The 16,019-nt window shown below is 41.0% G+C and overlaps 1 protein-coding gene across 2 annotated transcripts in view; it reads right to left on the bottom strand.

Moving 5' to 3' along the window:
• Nucleotides 1-9,245: 9,245 nt before the first annotated feature.
• Nucleotides 9,246-16,019, bottom strand: part of Mospd2 (motile sperm domain containing 2) — a 42,977-nt gene continuing 36,203 nt past the window's right edge. Inside the window, exons 13-15 of one of the 2 annotated variants that reach the window (XM_057759824.1) lie at nt 15,564-15,693; nt 12,738-12,840; nt 9,246-11,836 (exon numbers count right to left, since the gene is read on the bottom strand). In XM_057759824.1, coding sequence (XP_057615807.1) covers nt 11,699-11,836; nt 12,738-12,840; nt 15,564-15,693 — 371 coding nt within the window. In that variant the 3' untranslated portion in view covers nt 9,246-11,698. The remainder of the gene's footprint in view (nt 11,837-12,737; nt 12,841-15,563; nt 15,694-16,019) is intronic. The other variant, XM_057759825.1, reaches the window with a different exon arrangement.

Here is a 16,019-nt window from a genome sequence, read left to right as displayed (position 1 = left end):
AACTCTTCTTAGTCACGCTCCGACTCCTGGCTCCTCATTCAATGAGTCCTTCAGACACACCTGGTAAAGGTCTAAAGATTCCTTATTGATCTCTCTTCGAGGTTATCTGACCCTGCTTAAGAAGTGATATTTTCGTTGATTCTTTTATATCCCCATTATGATTGGTTGGCTTTCACGGGCTTAGACCTAAGAGATGACAAACCAGTTTTCTATCCTTCATACTTTTCAGAACCTACAGATGTTGACCTTTCCGTCCATTTGATTCAAGCCCTGCATGTTATGGACTGCTTTGAAAACAGTCTAATACTATTATGTATGCGGTTTACTGGAGGGCAGGAAAATACAATATTGAATAATGAGTCCCGTGGGCAAGAAAGGGAATGTGGAAATTTCACCTATAATCGAGTTACCATTAGATTTCAATAAGTAGCTGAGAGATGTGCCTGGGGTAAATAAAATGCATTGGTATACAGCAAGTTCACAGGGTCTTTTTTCCTGAACCTTTAATAAAAATGTACATTGATTTTAAATGGAAGGGTTAATAGGAACAATTAGCCAAAGATTAGTGTCGGAATCACTGAAATTCCAAATGTCAGTAAAGAAAATAGTACTGGAACAAAAAGAAGCGTTCAGAGGAACATAAATTAGCAAGATGCCACATAAAGAAATGTCACAAACCCATGAAGAGTCAAGCTGTCATGAAATTGTGTGAAGTCTAATCTAGAGAAGAGCACAAACCTGAAACAACCTTGTCACGTGAATACCTACAGGTTGTGTTTGTAATGAGATCGCCTAAAGTTAGGGTTTTCATAATGCCTCTGAGGTCTACTTGACTTTACCCCAAGTGAATATTTGCTGCTAATGACTGCCTCACAGTCAGGAATGTGGGTCCTAAGTACTGTGTGGGTTGGGCAGAGTCCAGCAGAGCAGCAAGCGTGGAGCAATAGCGGCTTTCACGATGCCCTTGCATTTCAGTGAATCTCAGTTGCCGTTTCCTTGTTTCCTTGTTCAAAACCACACAGAGATAACAAACTGGTTGAGAAAGACCAGAATAGGAAGGAAGGGAGCCACACACACACACAGGTTGTACCTTGGCGGTGACTAAACTCTAGACTACTGTAAAGGGAAATGAAAAACAGGAATGCAAATCCCCTGAGGGGGCTTAGAGATTCCAAGTGGTTCTTGTTGTTGTCCTTGTTGGTAAAACCCACACTTTGGCAAAACCGACTAATTTTACAAATGCCATTCAGAAAATGGAGCCTTCTCTCTCCTCTTTTATTTACAATTGTCATGGCATTTTGACTTTGCCCATCTTAGTATTCTGGTAGTCAGAGTGAAGGAGGCTGGCTTTATCGATAAGTAATTTAAATAAAGAAGAACCAAAACAAAAAGTTCCCTGTCTTTTGTTTTGGTTTGAGACTGAGTCTTGATGTGTTGCCAAGACTAGCTTTCTCCAGCCTTAGTCTCATGGTTACCTAGAGCAACAGGTGTATGGCAGGCCCAGTTGGAATGGTCATTTGGAAGCTACTTTTCTCAAAAGTGGGGGTGGGGACAGGATGACAGAATAGTAGAAGGTAACTGACCAATTAACCTCTAGCTATTTCAAGTTACTTCTTTTGTCTGTAGTTTGAAGCAGAAAGAACATCATAGCTATATGCAATTATTGTATTTGTGAAATTTCAGTGGTGTCTTTCCAATCCCAATTTCTCAGGTCAGAAAGAGCTTAGTCTCAGGTTGGTAAAAGGGAATTTTAGCATAAACGATTCCATTTTGATTTTTAGATTGGTCTAATGGGGCCTAATGCAGGAGATTGGTTCAAAAAGAGTCACCTAAATTTTTTACTTAATATGAAGTCTGCAAATTTTGGGAATACCTTTTACTCTAAAAAATATCATTATGCATGTTAGCATATATAGATTCTAGCACATTTGAGCTGAGGTGTAGTTCAAGGTAGGGTGGTTTACCAGCATCAAAGACCCTGAATTCCATCCTCAGCACCACAACAAAGCAGAAATAGATTGTGAGAAATTCTATAGGGAAGAAACAATTTTGTCCAATGCCATGTTTCTTAACATTTTATGAAATAGCAAATTTTTATCCCAGTGTGAGTTAGGAGCAATGTCTAAAAGCTGGGAAAACGGCCTACTCATCAAAGCTTTGGGTGAGCGCCAATACTTTTCCACTCTAGTGAAGCCAGGATGGAAGAAATTTCATCGCATGTTCTAGAAAGATAATGCCCCCACTTACCTCTACGTACCAGTAAGACCCCAGACCAGTTAATCTAGGTTCTATAGTACTGATATATCCTTTGCCTAAAACTGTGCTGGTGGGCATAAATTTATGCACATGAGGAGGACAGTCAGGAATGAGCAGGGAGAATACAAGTACAGAACATAACTATTTTCTAGTTTTAAAACTGTATTTATTTTTTCCTTCATGCCAGGTCTCCTTGATGATCTCTTGTGCAATTTAGAATCTAATAGGGAGAGAGGGGTTAATACAAATTATAAAGATTTTTAAATACAAGATATTATGAGTATGCTATGAAAAAAAAATCCCTGGTACTGTCAGTTGAGGGAGCATTTAATTCTCTAAGCCAATGATGAGTTGAGAGCCAATGGGAAGTGGGTGAGGAAGGTAGGATTTAGGAAATGTCAGGCAGAGAAATGGGCCTGAGCCGTAAAGGCACTTGAGGATTTGAGAAAGGGGCTAGGAAGGTACACAAGGCCTTAATTATTCAGGGAGTTGGAAGGAAAGTTATGAAGTTATTCATGTGCTAGCAGATACGAGAGCCGTTTCGTGTTTCGTTTAGTATATGGACAATGTGTATGTGTGCATCCAGGCCTGCCTGTGCTACACTGCACATGCGGAAGCCAAAGGACAGCTTTGGCGAGTTGCTTTTCTCCACTATCGGTCCAAACCCAGGTCATCAGGATTGTGCAGCAAACACTTTCACTTACTGGGCTATCTTGCTGCCTCTATTTTGAGGGCTTTAATCAAATCTCACTAGATCTATAGTTTTTACATTGGGAGCATTTTGGAATTGATATACAGAAGTTGCCCAGATTTGTTGAGACTCTTGCAGGAGTCCAGGTGAGAGAAGCTATGATATATTTAGGGATAGTAGAATGGGAGAGAGGGAAATAGAAATATGGTGAGATGATAGATACGTAGACATACAGATAGATAGATAGATAGATAGATAGATAGATAGATAGATAGATAGATAGATAAGAGTGTCAAGGTGGAAAGCCAAATTCCAAGGAAGGTATAAATAGAGGGAGTGCTATCATCACTAAAATGGAGCAGCTACTGAAATAGAGGTTAGACTTCAAACTCAAGTGGGTGATCATGAAATTTTTTTCTCATTTGTGACAGAGACTTACCACTCCTAAGCTGATAGTACAAACATGTATGCCAACTCGCAACCGAGTATCTGGGCTACAAATATACAAGGAGAAATAATTTACTAGTGGCACTTACTACCATGGCTATGGAGTTTAGTTAAAGAGAGGGAGGAGAGCACAGCTCTAACTTTGGCATCTTAAAGGGTTCATAGATAGGTGCCGGAAAAAGAAATTAAAGGTTGCTAATAATGGTAGAATGGGGAGGTCTGTTGTGTCAGAAACCTAGTGTTATTGATAGAGCTACACACTGTAACAAGAACTCAATTCAAGTCGGAATCATAGCAAAAGTTGGATGAAACAACAAGGTGGCTATTGCTGATCTTTGACAAGTACTGTAGCTGGAATGATGAGCATAGATGCTAGAATTGAGTGAGATGATTCTCTTTTCAAGGACTAAAGGAAGGGCGATAGTCAGTCTTATTTGGCCATAAGCAAGTGAGCAACCTCCTTTGGATTTGGTCCTCACCATTTAGAAATGCAGAAAGTTGTAAAGGTTGGTTTTCATTGTCAACTTGATACAATCTAGTGTCACCTGGAAAGAGTCTCAATGAAAAACTGTCTAGATTAGGTTGGCTTCTGGGCATGCCCTTGAGGAATTTTCTTCATTTTGTTAATTGAAGGTGGTGCCGCCTGAATGTCTAGTGGCACCATTTCATGGGCTGTGCTCTGGACTGATACCAAGCTAAGAGCCAGCTGAACCCTAGTATGGATCTATTGCTCTCTTCTAACTATGGTTGGAGTGTAAGCAGTTCACCCCAGCTCCTTCAGCAGTGACTCCCCTGCATGATGGACTATAACTTGGAATTGTGAGCCCAAATCAAGCCCCTTCTCCCCCAAATTGCTGTTGTCAGTAACTGGAAATGAAATTAAGACAGACGTCTGACCCACCTTTGCACAGGATGATAAATATACAGATTCTCATTCACCCGTAATTCCTTTGTGCCTCTTAAAGCAAGAAATTCTTTCTGATATCAAGTTTTATTGATTCATTTGTTTTCAATATTTATTTATATTTTATGTGTAAGAGTGTTTTGCCTACATGTATGCTTGTGTAACACATAGGTGTAGTGCCTCTAGCGACCAGAAGATGGGGTCAGATCACCACGAATTGGAGTTACAGACAGCTGGGAGTCATCACAGAGGTGCTGGAATCCAAGCTGGGTCCCTCAAAAGAGCTGGAGGTGCTCTTCAGTGCTAAGCCATCTCTCTCTAGGCCCCTAGTTTTAAGGACATAACACTGGACATGGGGTATTAAGAACAGAGTACCTGTGTAGCGTGCATGGAGCATGGGTTTGAATCTCAGCACCACATAAACAAGTAAGTAAATAATATATAAAAAAGTATTGTACATTTATTATGATACATGACCTCTGTCCTCTCACTGAAACAATAAAATGAAAACAAATACTGTATGTGGTATTACAATGAAAGCTCACATTCATCATGTTAGAGATTTCTGTGCATGTCTCTGCCATAACAATGACCTTACACATGGTTAAGGAAAATTCAGTCTAGCAGAAATTCTGCCCTAAGCATGCATTGACTTTAAAACATCACTTGTATAAAACAGAGCTCTCTGCTTTTAAAGCCTATGATCGTAAGTCTTTCCAGCAATCTCAGAGAAGTACTGGACTTGTAAAGAAGATTTGCTTTTTATATCAATTCGTTTTTTTTTCAAGACAGAGTTTCTCTGTAGCTTTGGAGCCTGTCCTGGAACTAACTCTTGTAGACCATACTGGCCTCGAACTCACAGAGATCTGCCGGTTTCTATCAATTTTCTTTCAACTTCCTTTTTTTACCACCTATCAGTTCAAGTCACATTAGAAAGGTCCATTTTCTGGACTTTGTCAGACTACTTTTCCTGTCTTATAATAATAACCTCCTTTAGTCTCCACTACCAGAAGGAAATAGTTGGAGTCATGGGGTTGTGATAGTGAAATCTCTTTTGTTTTGACATTTAGTTGACAGTTGAGAGCACTTTTTAGTTTGGCTTCTGATTCATGTTCCTCTACCACATCTGCATTTCATTACATTTCAGTACAAATTTGACTGCAAGTAAGTTTTACTCAATGAATCTGTATGGAAGCATAAGAGCGTCTGGTTCATAAAAGTGACAGACGACTATTATATTAGGGAAAGACGAATAATTTCTTAATTTGTTATAATCCCAGCTCCAGCAAGGAAAGAGAGCAGGCACAATATCAAAAGTTTGGGAAGTTTCTCACATTCAGCAATTTCTACATATCAAATTCTGATATGAATCAGGAAATCAGGGAGATTTTCATCATGCATGCGCAGCTTGAGAATGACTTGAAAATGCATAAAGAGTCTGCTGGCAAAAAAAAGAGCTTGTAAGGTAAACTTGGTTCAAAATGAATCAGACAGCTTAAATGTTAGAAACTGCATGCAGGTCACAGAGAAAAGAGGGTACGTGCTCTCCTTTTCATTCTTCCCATTTTCCCCTTTATAGTTTTAACATTTTTCATAGAGAATCCTTATGTGTAAGAAAATGAACGTGAACAAACCCACTGAAGTAAATGGATGATTCCGAAGCTCACGCAAGAGACATGTTTTAAAAGCGAGTGGGTCTTAACTAGAGCATCATTTAGAAGAGTACACAATTCCTGGAAATACCCTTTGTCCTAGCCAATGAACTCACTGTTCGAATCTTTTTTAGTGCCTTTGCGATGGGATTAATGTTCAAGGTGGGGCCACGTGCTTTCTCTGAAGAATTTAGTCATGAGAGACTAAAGCTGTGACTAGGCTAGAGAGAAACTCTCCAGAGCCTGGCACTTGGTGCCTAGCACAGAAGCTCTCATTGATGTTCTCGGAAGTGAGGAACATCTCGAAAGCCCTCCACCAGCGGACCGCAAGGTTGAGCTCTGACCCTGATTCCTGGGGTCCTGAGTTGGGAGACATTTCAGATAGGTCCCACCCAACACAGCTTTCTATGAACCCTCTACTTGCCGGTGGGGGTGGGGCTTGAGAATGTGACTTCATATCACTCTTCTAATTAAGGTATGCTGTATGGCAGACACTTTGCAGGCTTAGGCTTAATGAAGTTTCCAAAGGAGTAGCTCTGGGGAGCTAACAGTAAGGCCCTCTGCCACCAACAAATCAAACTAAAGCACCTGGGCACTCTCCCACACCTGCACACTAATAAAGGGCCTGCAGTCTCAAAAAGTTGGACATCAATAAAATATCACTTGACACTCCCCCGTTTTTGTGGACTTTTCTCGAATATCATGATAAGAAATATTCCCTAAAGGGGCTTCCATCTATCATAACAGGAGGGAAAAAGGCATACTCCCAGAGTTTGCCATCCACTTAAAAATATTCATATGAGCCAGGCGGTAGTGGCATACACCTATAATCCCAGCACTCAGGAGGCAGAGGCAGGCGGATCTCTTTGAGTCTGAGGCTAGCCTGGTCTACAAGAGCTAGTTCCAGGATAGGCTCCAAAGCTACAGAGAAACCCTGTCTCGAAAAAAAAATCCATAAAAATATTCATATGAAACCTTTTAAAATTCATGCTGCAGAACCTACTGGGCTGCTCCCTGCTCTGGGGCAGCCCGCTCCAACCTCTCTTGGGAGTATTTACTTTGCTTAGCTTTGCTGAGATTTGCTAAATATATGCTGAAATTGTGTATGGCTCTTGACTAAATTCAAAAAGAACTGGGAAATCCCAAATAGTCCATCTGTCACTTAGAAAACTAAAATTCTCACAGTGTGTGTATGTCTGTGTGTGTGTGTGTGGGGGTGTATGCACACATGTAAACATTCCACTGAAATAAAATTAACTCAGTGAACATGGAGCTAGGCTGATGGTCAGCAAGCCCCAGCAATCCTCCTGTCTCTGTGTCTCTCCCAGCTCTGCAATTACAGGTATGACCGCACCCTGCTTTTTAACCTGGGGGCTAGGATCCAAACTCTGAAAGTGCCCTTACCCACAGAGCCACCTCTCTAGTCCCAAGAAACCAGTTGTTCAGTTTTTCTATCACCTTTGAGCCTTTTCTGTTCATTCTCTTTTTCTTTTTATCCCATTTAGTGAAGGTAAAGCAGGGTTGGATCTCCCCATTCTACATTTTAACCAGTTTCTCAGATGCTGCAGCTCTGTTTTTTTTTTTTTAACATTTTTTATTTATTCTTTGTGTCTTTCACATCATGCATCTCAATTCCATTCATTTCCTGTTCTTGCATATCTATCCCCGCAAAAAAATGGCCAGAGAGCAGTGATAATTCTCTTCTCTGCTTCCCTAGCGTTTGAATTATGAGTGTATGATAATATGCCTGGCTTTTTCTTTCTCTCTCTCTCTCTCTTTCTTTCTTTCTTTCTTTCTTTCTTCTCTCTCTCTCTCTCTCTCTCTCTCTCTCTCCCTCCCTCCCTCCCTCCCTCCCTCCCTCCCTCCCTCCCTCCCTCCCTCCTTCCTTCCTTCCTTCCTTCCTTCCTTCCTTCCTTTCTCTTCCTCCTTTTTTTTAAATGTGTGCTTTGGGGATCAAACTTAGGTTGTTTTGTCTAAAAGGCCAGAAATTTTTCTGAGTGAGCTAAGTTCCTAGTCCCAGTTATCTTCAAATGTTTTAACATGCACAAAAGATTAGGAAACATGAGTGGGGTAGGGAAGGTATGAGATTTTGGATGTTAAAAGCCAATACTGTTTATTCAAAGAAGGAAACCATCAGTAGGCAAATGGAAAAGATCTGATGGGTGATTATATTGGGGTGCCAGGGCAGAGGTAGGAATATCAAGCAGGGAAATTTGAAGAACTGATACTTGGCTCTCAGTGAGGTGCAATGTTCAAGATATTCACCCATAACAGTTCTAAGAAGGCAGAGGGAGGCCAGCCTCAGTAGACAGGTTAAATACGTGATTTCCTCACTCTCACCCCTATCACGTGTAAGATACAATCACCCCAAAGGGAGAAGGTACACATGGTTTACCTTGCCCCAGATATGAAGGGAGGTGACCAGGACACGGGTAGTCTGCCTAACCACTGTCTCAGATGGAACAAGTGGGAAAAATTCCAGCCAGTGCCTTTGGGTTCTGGAGGAAGGAAACGCCTTGTGTGTTGGGAGGGCCCATGCTACCAGTGAGGTCAGGGACCCTCCAGTGGGTGGTGAAAAATGCAGGGAGAAAGAGCAGCTTGCTGTCATCAACCCTTCCCTAGGCAGAGAATTCCCCCGAGAAATGTGCTGCCAAGAAAATCTTCCTTTAGGAAAGATCACCCAGTCCCAGGTTGGTACTTAATCTGCAGGTTAATGTTCTGTCTTTGTAAGTCTTTTTTTTTTAATCAATGGGCCCCTTTCCTATCTGATTTTGTAGCTCTGCATCTCAATGGAGGAGGATCAGTTATTCATTTGATTTTTGTGGAGGGGGGCTGCTTTCTGGAAAAGTTATGTCTTCTAATAGTGAGGAGACAAAAATTATTAGCTTTTGTCACCAGCTTGAGCTCTCCTTGTGCCCTTCCATCACCCAATCACCTGTCAAGTACAGGTATGTGGCTACCAGGATGCAAGGAGAGGGTGCATGGGGCAGTCCAGACTTAGGTGGTTCCAGAGTCTCAAGCCAAAGCCTTGAGTTTAATGTCAAAAATTGCACTGCTGTGCAGCCTTAACTAGACATAGGGACAAGGAGAAACTGAACACACTCAAGGACAGGGGTTCTTGACATGGCAGTCACCTTTGGAAGCCCAAAGTAGGGTCCTTATAAAAATGCAAAGGTGATCCAAATGGAATCCTGATGATCTTTAAAAGGGCAGAGATGGTCTGGTCTGAACACTGATTTTTTTTTAAGACAATGATTTCTCAATCAGAGACAAAAGTTTTTCCTGATGATATTTATTTCATAAATGTAATTATTTTCTAAAACATATTAAAATAGAAAACATGTTCTTTTGATCAATTCATACAAAGAAAATACCAATATAGTAATAAAAATACTGAAAATATATGAAAAGCACCAGAACATTAGAGAAATTACACTGGCAACAATTCTAGGAATATATTTTTTATAATTATACAATAAAGTGCTATTAAATCCAGTCAAAATTAGTGGCAAGATATAAAAAGTTATGGTTTTATGAAATTTGAGACTAGGCTTACCAGCAATTGCATTTTAGGCGACTTGCAGATCAAGCTAATGATCTTTTATTAATGTTTTCATGGAAAATGTATTAATTTCCATTCCCAAGTGAAAACAAAAATCAAAATGAAAATCTCTGGCAATTTGATCACAAGAAAGCAATGGCATGATTAAAGATAAAAGTACTGATCAGAATACCAAAAATAATCATGCAAATATGATTCAATTAAATGAAGACAGAACCAATAAAATGCAAATATATAGACTAATCAAGATTGGCAGAAAAGTTTAGATGCCTTTGACATTATGGTTAATTTTCCTCAGTTCTGTTTAGTCACATTTACCACACAGTTTTGAGGAGTGATGTAACAATGTATATATGTTACATTCATGTATGTTACATTACAATGAATGCCAACAAGGTATGTTACTAAATTCAACTGACCAGACATTAAGCAAGGAAGGGTGTTTAGTGGGTCAACAGTAAAGGGACACTGTTAGGACAATTATATTCCTCATCTTGGCTAATTGATTCCTCATTTCTTTATGAGGAATGAAAAGCACAGACAAATACTTTGGAATGAGATTATTAAGGCCCCGAATCTACCACTTGGGAAGATTCCCAGCACAGTGGGAAGTCTCTGTGGACATACAGGGGCATAGACACTGCACAGGACTTAGTGTGGACTGCAGTCTGTTCCACATCTGGAGGTGGCAAACTGAAACAGAAAAACCCAAATTAAGACAGAGTATCACACTAGTGTCCTTTTAAGGTTTTATTTCCTCAGCTGACTTTTTCAGAAGCTCTGTTTCATCACTCCTCCAAATTCAGTGTTGGAATCAATTTCTTCAAGTTGAGAGCCCCCAACTCTACTCCTGAGAATCCTAAATCTCCAAACATGGCTAAACATTCATTTGCTAGGCAGACTACTTTTCTTTCATCAAAACAGATGTACATTTGAACCTAAAGCAACTGAAACTGGTCATGCTAATGACAACACAAACTAATTGCATCAGCCTCTGCTTCTGCAAGGTGTATCTCGGTAGGGATTTAGGAGTCAGATGAATGTACCGAAGGCAGAGTATCAGAGTGGTCCAGAGAGCCCATTGGGAGTGGTGGCTCCCATTCTCTGAGCCTCTTTTTATATTTGCACACACGGATACTCCAGTCTTTTCAACGTTTCCTTCTCACCAACAATTTTAACAAGGATCATTTTGAACCTAAGGTTAGTTAGACTAATGATCAGCTAAAACAACCAGAGTTTCAACAACGTTACCTAATGCCTTTTTTTCATGGAAAAGTGAGGGAGAACAAGGCATAATTTGTGGTCCACAGAGGAGACTCCTTTGCCCTGGAATGAAGGTGAAGATGGGACAATGGAAGAGTAGGCCCTTATACTAAACCAGGCAAAGGTTCACTGTTCAAACACAGTGAATGGCATGAAACTGCATAGAACTGACTAGAAAGGGGGCTGTTTTGGAGACTTTCCTTCTGGGCATGGCTACCAGAAATCTATGAAAATTCAACCACATGTAGCTTTCCATATTGTGTCAACACCAAAGTGATCAGTGAAGAGCCCAGATTAATAAGAGGCAGGCTGCTCAGCGACGCTGAGAAACAAAGGCTAAGGTGGTTTGGCATTAAATAGCTTTACATTCCAAAAAGAATATTGACTATCATCTGGAAGTAGTTCTCAAAGTTACAAAGTCATGGTTACATAAATTACTCTGCTTAAGTAGGTCTCCTTTTCAATATACATATTTTACATACATAGTATAGAAAAGCTAGTAAGTCAGCTTAGCTAGTAATTCTGTATTTTAAAAAAAGCAGATTACATCTTTTGGCTACAACAAAGCATGTTACATAGACTTTTCAGCTCAGCTTGTGCATTTACATGACAAACTTTGCTTTGAACGCATTCAAATGAAAAAGAAAAAATAAATTATGTTTAAGCTATTGATTTACACGATGCATATGCCTTTACTTAGTTTCCTAACTAGCTACAGTCTCTAATAATCAATGCCTTGAACATTTCTCTATCCAAACAACTTAGTTTCAAGCCAGGCACCCTGCTATGTGCTACATATTTCCTTTTAGGAAGCCCAGATGTACAGTAGTTCTAGAAGGTGGGTGGAGAATTTTGAGTGCGGTCTGTACACCTTCTCCAGACAATGTCTAAAGGAGTTACGTTTCTGACCAGGCACCACTTCTTTAACTGTATAACGAATAAAAGAAAGAAACAACAAAAGCAAGCAAGACCATTGTTAAGGCAAGCAGCAGCTGCTGGAACCAGAGAGAACGCTGGAGTTGGTCTTCAAGTTTCCTATTGCTTTCTAGTAAACGATTGAGCTGAATGGGAAGAAAAAAAGGGGGGACGAAAGATTGACATCAACAAAACAATCATTAATCAGGAGAATGCCAAACTGGACTATCAGAACTCCAAACACTGAAGGGATGGGGCCCACCTACTCTGAAAAGCTGGGGGCTAAAAATACAAGAAGGCATCCAATGTAAAGTCTGGTGGACATATATGTCCTTCTTGCTCTACTCTGAAAAGTCCCATTTTCTAGTTGAAACAGGAACAGAATAATCACTTCCTGGAGGTTCAGATACCTTTGAACTATTTATATCTCTTTGGTTTCTCTTTCTTGTGGGCATCACACCTATAGCATTGCCATGACAAGTAAGAATTCCACCACTGGGTTATATACGCAAAGTCCCTTTGTTTCTTTCCGATTGAAACACACTAGTTGGTGACAAGATGGAACTCTTCTGTACTTCACCAAAGCACCATGTGCTTTACTACTTGGCCCCGATTCCATAGTAAAATTACCAGAGTCTTTAAACGCTTGTGGCCATCTGAATGCAGCCCGTGGCTTACCATTTCTAACTAGCCTCTTCGCGGAGAAGAGGGCGCTTCCAAGCCAGGAGTGGTGGCTCATGCCTGCAGCTCTAGCACTTGGAAGGCTGAGGCAGGAGGATTACAAGGAGTTTCAGGCCAGCCTGGGTTCAAGATGAGTCTTTGTCTCCAACAGCAAAAACACAGAAAGCCCAACAAACAACAAAGAAACCCTAAACCCCACAAGAGAAACAAAACCAAAACAAGAAAGAAAAGAGAGGGCTAGAGAACAAACAGCAAACTTTCACTGTGTCTCTGCTAAAAGGCTCCCTTCCATTAGGGGAACACAGACGGCCTTCTGGTGCTGATTACCACTGGCAATTTGTTTAGTCAAGGAGAAAGTACACTTACTTTCAGATATAGATCTTCACTGGTTTTATCTGATATGTTAGAAGCACTGTCTTTCAGTGTGAGAGTGTTTGGTTTGCTGCTCTCAACAGTATGGCATCGTAACCTAGGAAATTCAAAGGCAACATAACTTCTTCAAAGTTTTAGCAAACATTTTTTTTTCTGAAAGTAGAACAGGGAATGCAGGGTTAAATGCAAGTGCTTGTGTACCGGAGGCACAGGTTTCATGCCTCTCCGTAAGCACAATTCAACAAGCAGCTCAGTCTATACTTATCTATTATCTTCCAAGGTCTTTTATTCTCCAGGGAAAATGAAAGCTGGGGCTTTGTGCTTGCTTATAAACCACGGAGCTTAACCCTCAGTCTCCTTTAGCTACCAAATGTGTATAAAGAACAAGAGACTGTGTACACTGCCCACTGCCCCACGGGATGCAGTAGAAAGCTTTTTTCTATGTTGTTCAGTAGAATTTACCCCACTTATTTTTCAGTGTCTAGAAGGGAGGATGGTGCTTTACTTGAGCTTTTAGCAGCAAACCACTAGGTGGGAACAGATTCTAGGTGGGAACAGAGATTCTCTTGAGAGAGCTCCGGAGAAGGTAGCCATTAGGAACTAACTGGTAAAAGCCAAAGCAAAGTCTGTAAAGCAACTTATATTGAACAAACTCCTTCATTTTGAGTGTTTTATAAGCACTCTGGATTAATCTCAAATTCTTTTGTGTCGCTCCTTTTTAACCTTTCAAAAATTTCCCATGCTTTTAACCAAAAACAAAAAGCTCTTGAGGCCCAGGTCACCCCGGGAGTACAAAGCAAAGCCCTGTTTCATGAGCAGAACAAACCAAACTAAACCAAAACAAACAAAGCTTGACAGAAGGCAGTGTTTGTTCCTATGATATAATTTGAAAATGTAAGTATTATTTTTGTGAAAAGCAGGTGGTACTTTTGCACAGTCGGCCCTATATCAACTTCTCCAGTGGTTTTTGTTAGCTTTTTTCCCCCCTTCTTTGTAACATGGTTTCCCTAGGTAGTTCATGTTAGCCTCAAACTTTTGATCTTCCTGCTGCAACCTGCAAGTACTCTGTGTTGGGATTATAGGTCTCTATTGCCATGTCCCTCATTTTTGTGTTTGTTTGTTTGGCTGTGTATGGGATGGAACATGTGAGGTAAGCCCTGTAGTATCGAGATATCTCCTCCAGTCTGTTAATTTAAACAGTGCTCAAATTTCTCATGGTTAAAACCTCAAGACAGGCTGGGCATAGCAGAGAGCACTTGCAAGGTCAATACTTAAAAGGCTGAGCCAGGAGAATTGTTACAAATTTGAAGCTAATGCTTGGCTATACAACGACACCCTGTCTAAACAAACAAACAAACAACTCCCTAAGCCAACATGCATCCCCTATACCAATACAAAAACAAACCACTATCCCAAACAAAAACAAAAACCTACAACAGAAGCCAAAGATCCCTTCTTCAACTTCATAGTTGCTCTGTAATCTGCAACACCTCTAGTCTAGCCCAGTTGTCCCCATCCATCTCTTCAGCCTGGGCTCTGGTTCTGTGGTTCCTGCATCCTAAAAGTGCTCTTGAAGGTCGTCAGTACGTTTAGTAATGTGACCATCAGTGGGCAGCACCAATACCTCATCTTTCTTTATCCACATGGCAGTACTTAGCACTGCTATTTATTTCTCTGCAACACACTTTCTTCCGCGGGTTTTAATGACCCGATAAGAGCTATCCTTTGATCATGGAATACGCCTCTAGGCTGGGCCCAATTCAATACTCCTCATGAGCAATGATCTAGGCTCTGCTAGCTGTCTCTTGGCCAGACCTTCCCCACAGTTAAGGCAAACAGACCTCCTTGCTGTTTTTCATGTAAGCCAAGCACATTTCTTTTTCTTGAAATTTGCTTTGCCTGCCACCACAAAGCTTTTTGTGCAGTTACAGTGAGTCATGATGTGACTTCCTCTTTCATTTCCTTCATGTCCCAGTCAATGTGTCAGCAGAGAGACTATCCTCAACTACTCCATAAACCAGGGTTTCCTACCTCAGTGCTACTGGTTGGGGGGGGGGCTCATGATTTTGGGGGAATAATGTCCATCAAACACATTGTAAGGAGGCTTAGGAGCATTTGCTAGATGCTCACTGTACCCCACCCCTGAGTTGTGAAAACTAAAGATGTCTCTGGGGGTTTGCAAATGTCTTTGGGTGCATGGGGGGATAAAACTGATGTCACTTCAATAAAGTATAATTTCATTTTAAAAAGGAATAAAGCAAAGCAAAGTAGAAAGCAGTCTTTTCTTGCTTCCTTTACTTTCCCATATATATATTTAAAGACATTTGTCACAGATGACACACAGGGGCATATGGCTGTCACACAATTGTACAACTGTGCACTCACTCTATTTTAAATAGGATACTGTATCCATGTCTCTTTGGGCAGCTTTTCCAATCGTTTATCTACTGTGTTACTTCATGTGGGAACAGAGTGATTGAATCCTTGGAGTGGTTCCAGAGTACTCCAACACGGGCATGCGCCAATGCATCTCAACTAGGATTTCCCCGTGGCCCTCCATGTCCTGCCTTTCCCTTTGACTTTTCACTGCTTCAGACAATGCTGCCCACCGTCTATGCAGCAACTTTCTGATACGGTGGACTTGAGGGTTAGAGATGCGCACCTGTCAACTGGCCAGTCCTGGGCAGCTTCCCTCTTTCAGTCCAGGTACTCCAAGAATCTGACAGCTGTAAGGAAAAGACAGTGCCCTCCACCCCAGGAAGGAATTTCTGATTTTGAGTCTTCCGTCACATTTGAAAGGCTGTGAGTAAAAGCGCTTACCTGTGCTCCATCACTTTGCTTCTTGGAACTTCTTTCCAGAACTGGGTCAATTCTGCTGGCCCAGTGCCAGAGGACTGCTCCATTTCGGCAGCCATTATCAGAAACCGGTCTTGGGCAGAGACTCTTAAGCCTGCATTCCACAAGAGCAGTGTAACATATGAACACCAACTGTCAGGGGGCTAGATATATGGTTTAAGGTATTATGATGATTCTTAAAAACTAATTTTATTATTTTAAAAAAAGTTAAATTTAAATATATTTTGATCATATTCTTCCCCACCCTAAGTCCTTACAGATCCTCCATGCGTGTTGGGAGCAGTGAGACCCCAGATCCTGAATTTCTTGTAATCCCCTGATCTGAGTGCCTACAGCTGCTCTGAGCACGAGACCTTCAGGAGTTCCTAAAGGCAGGAGAGTGGTTTCTGGTGGGTTTGGCTGGGGCGTGGCTATCTCTAT

This window comes from Chionomys nivalis, chromosome X (genome assembly GCF_950005125.1).
Source record: "Chionomys nivalis chromosome X, mChiNiv1.1, whole genome shotgun sequence".
Classification (NCBI taxonomy): Eukaryota; Metazoa; Chordata; class Mammalia; order Rodentia; family Cricetidae; genus Chionomys; species Chionomys nivalis.
Note: the sequence above shows the minus strand (reverse complement) of the source record. Positions and strands in the feature narration are given on the sequence as shown.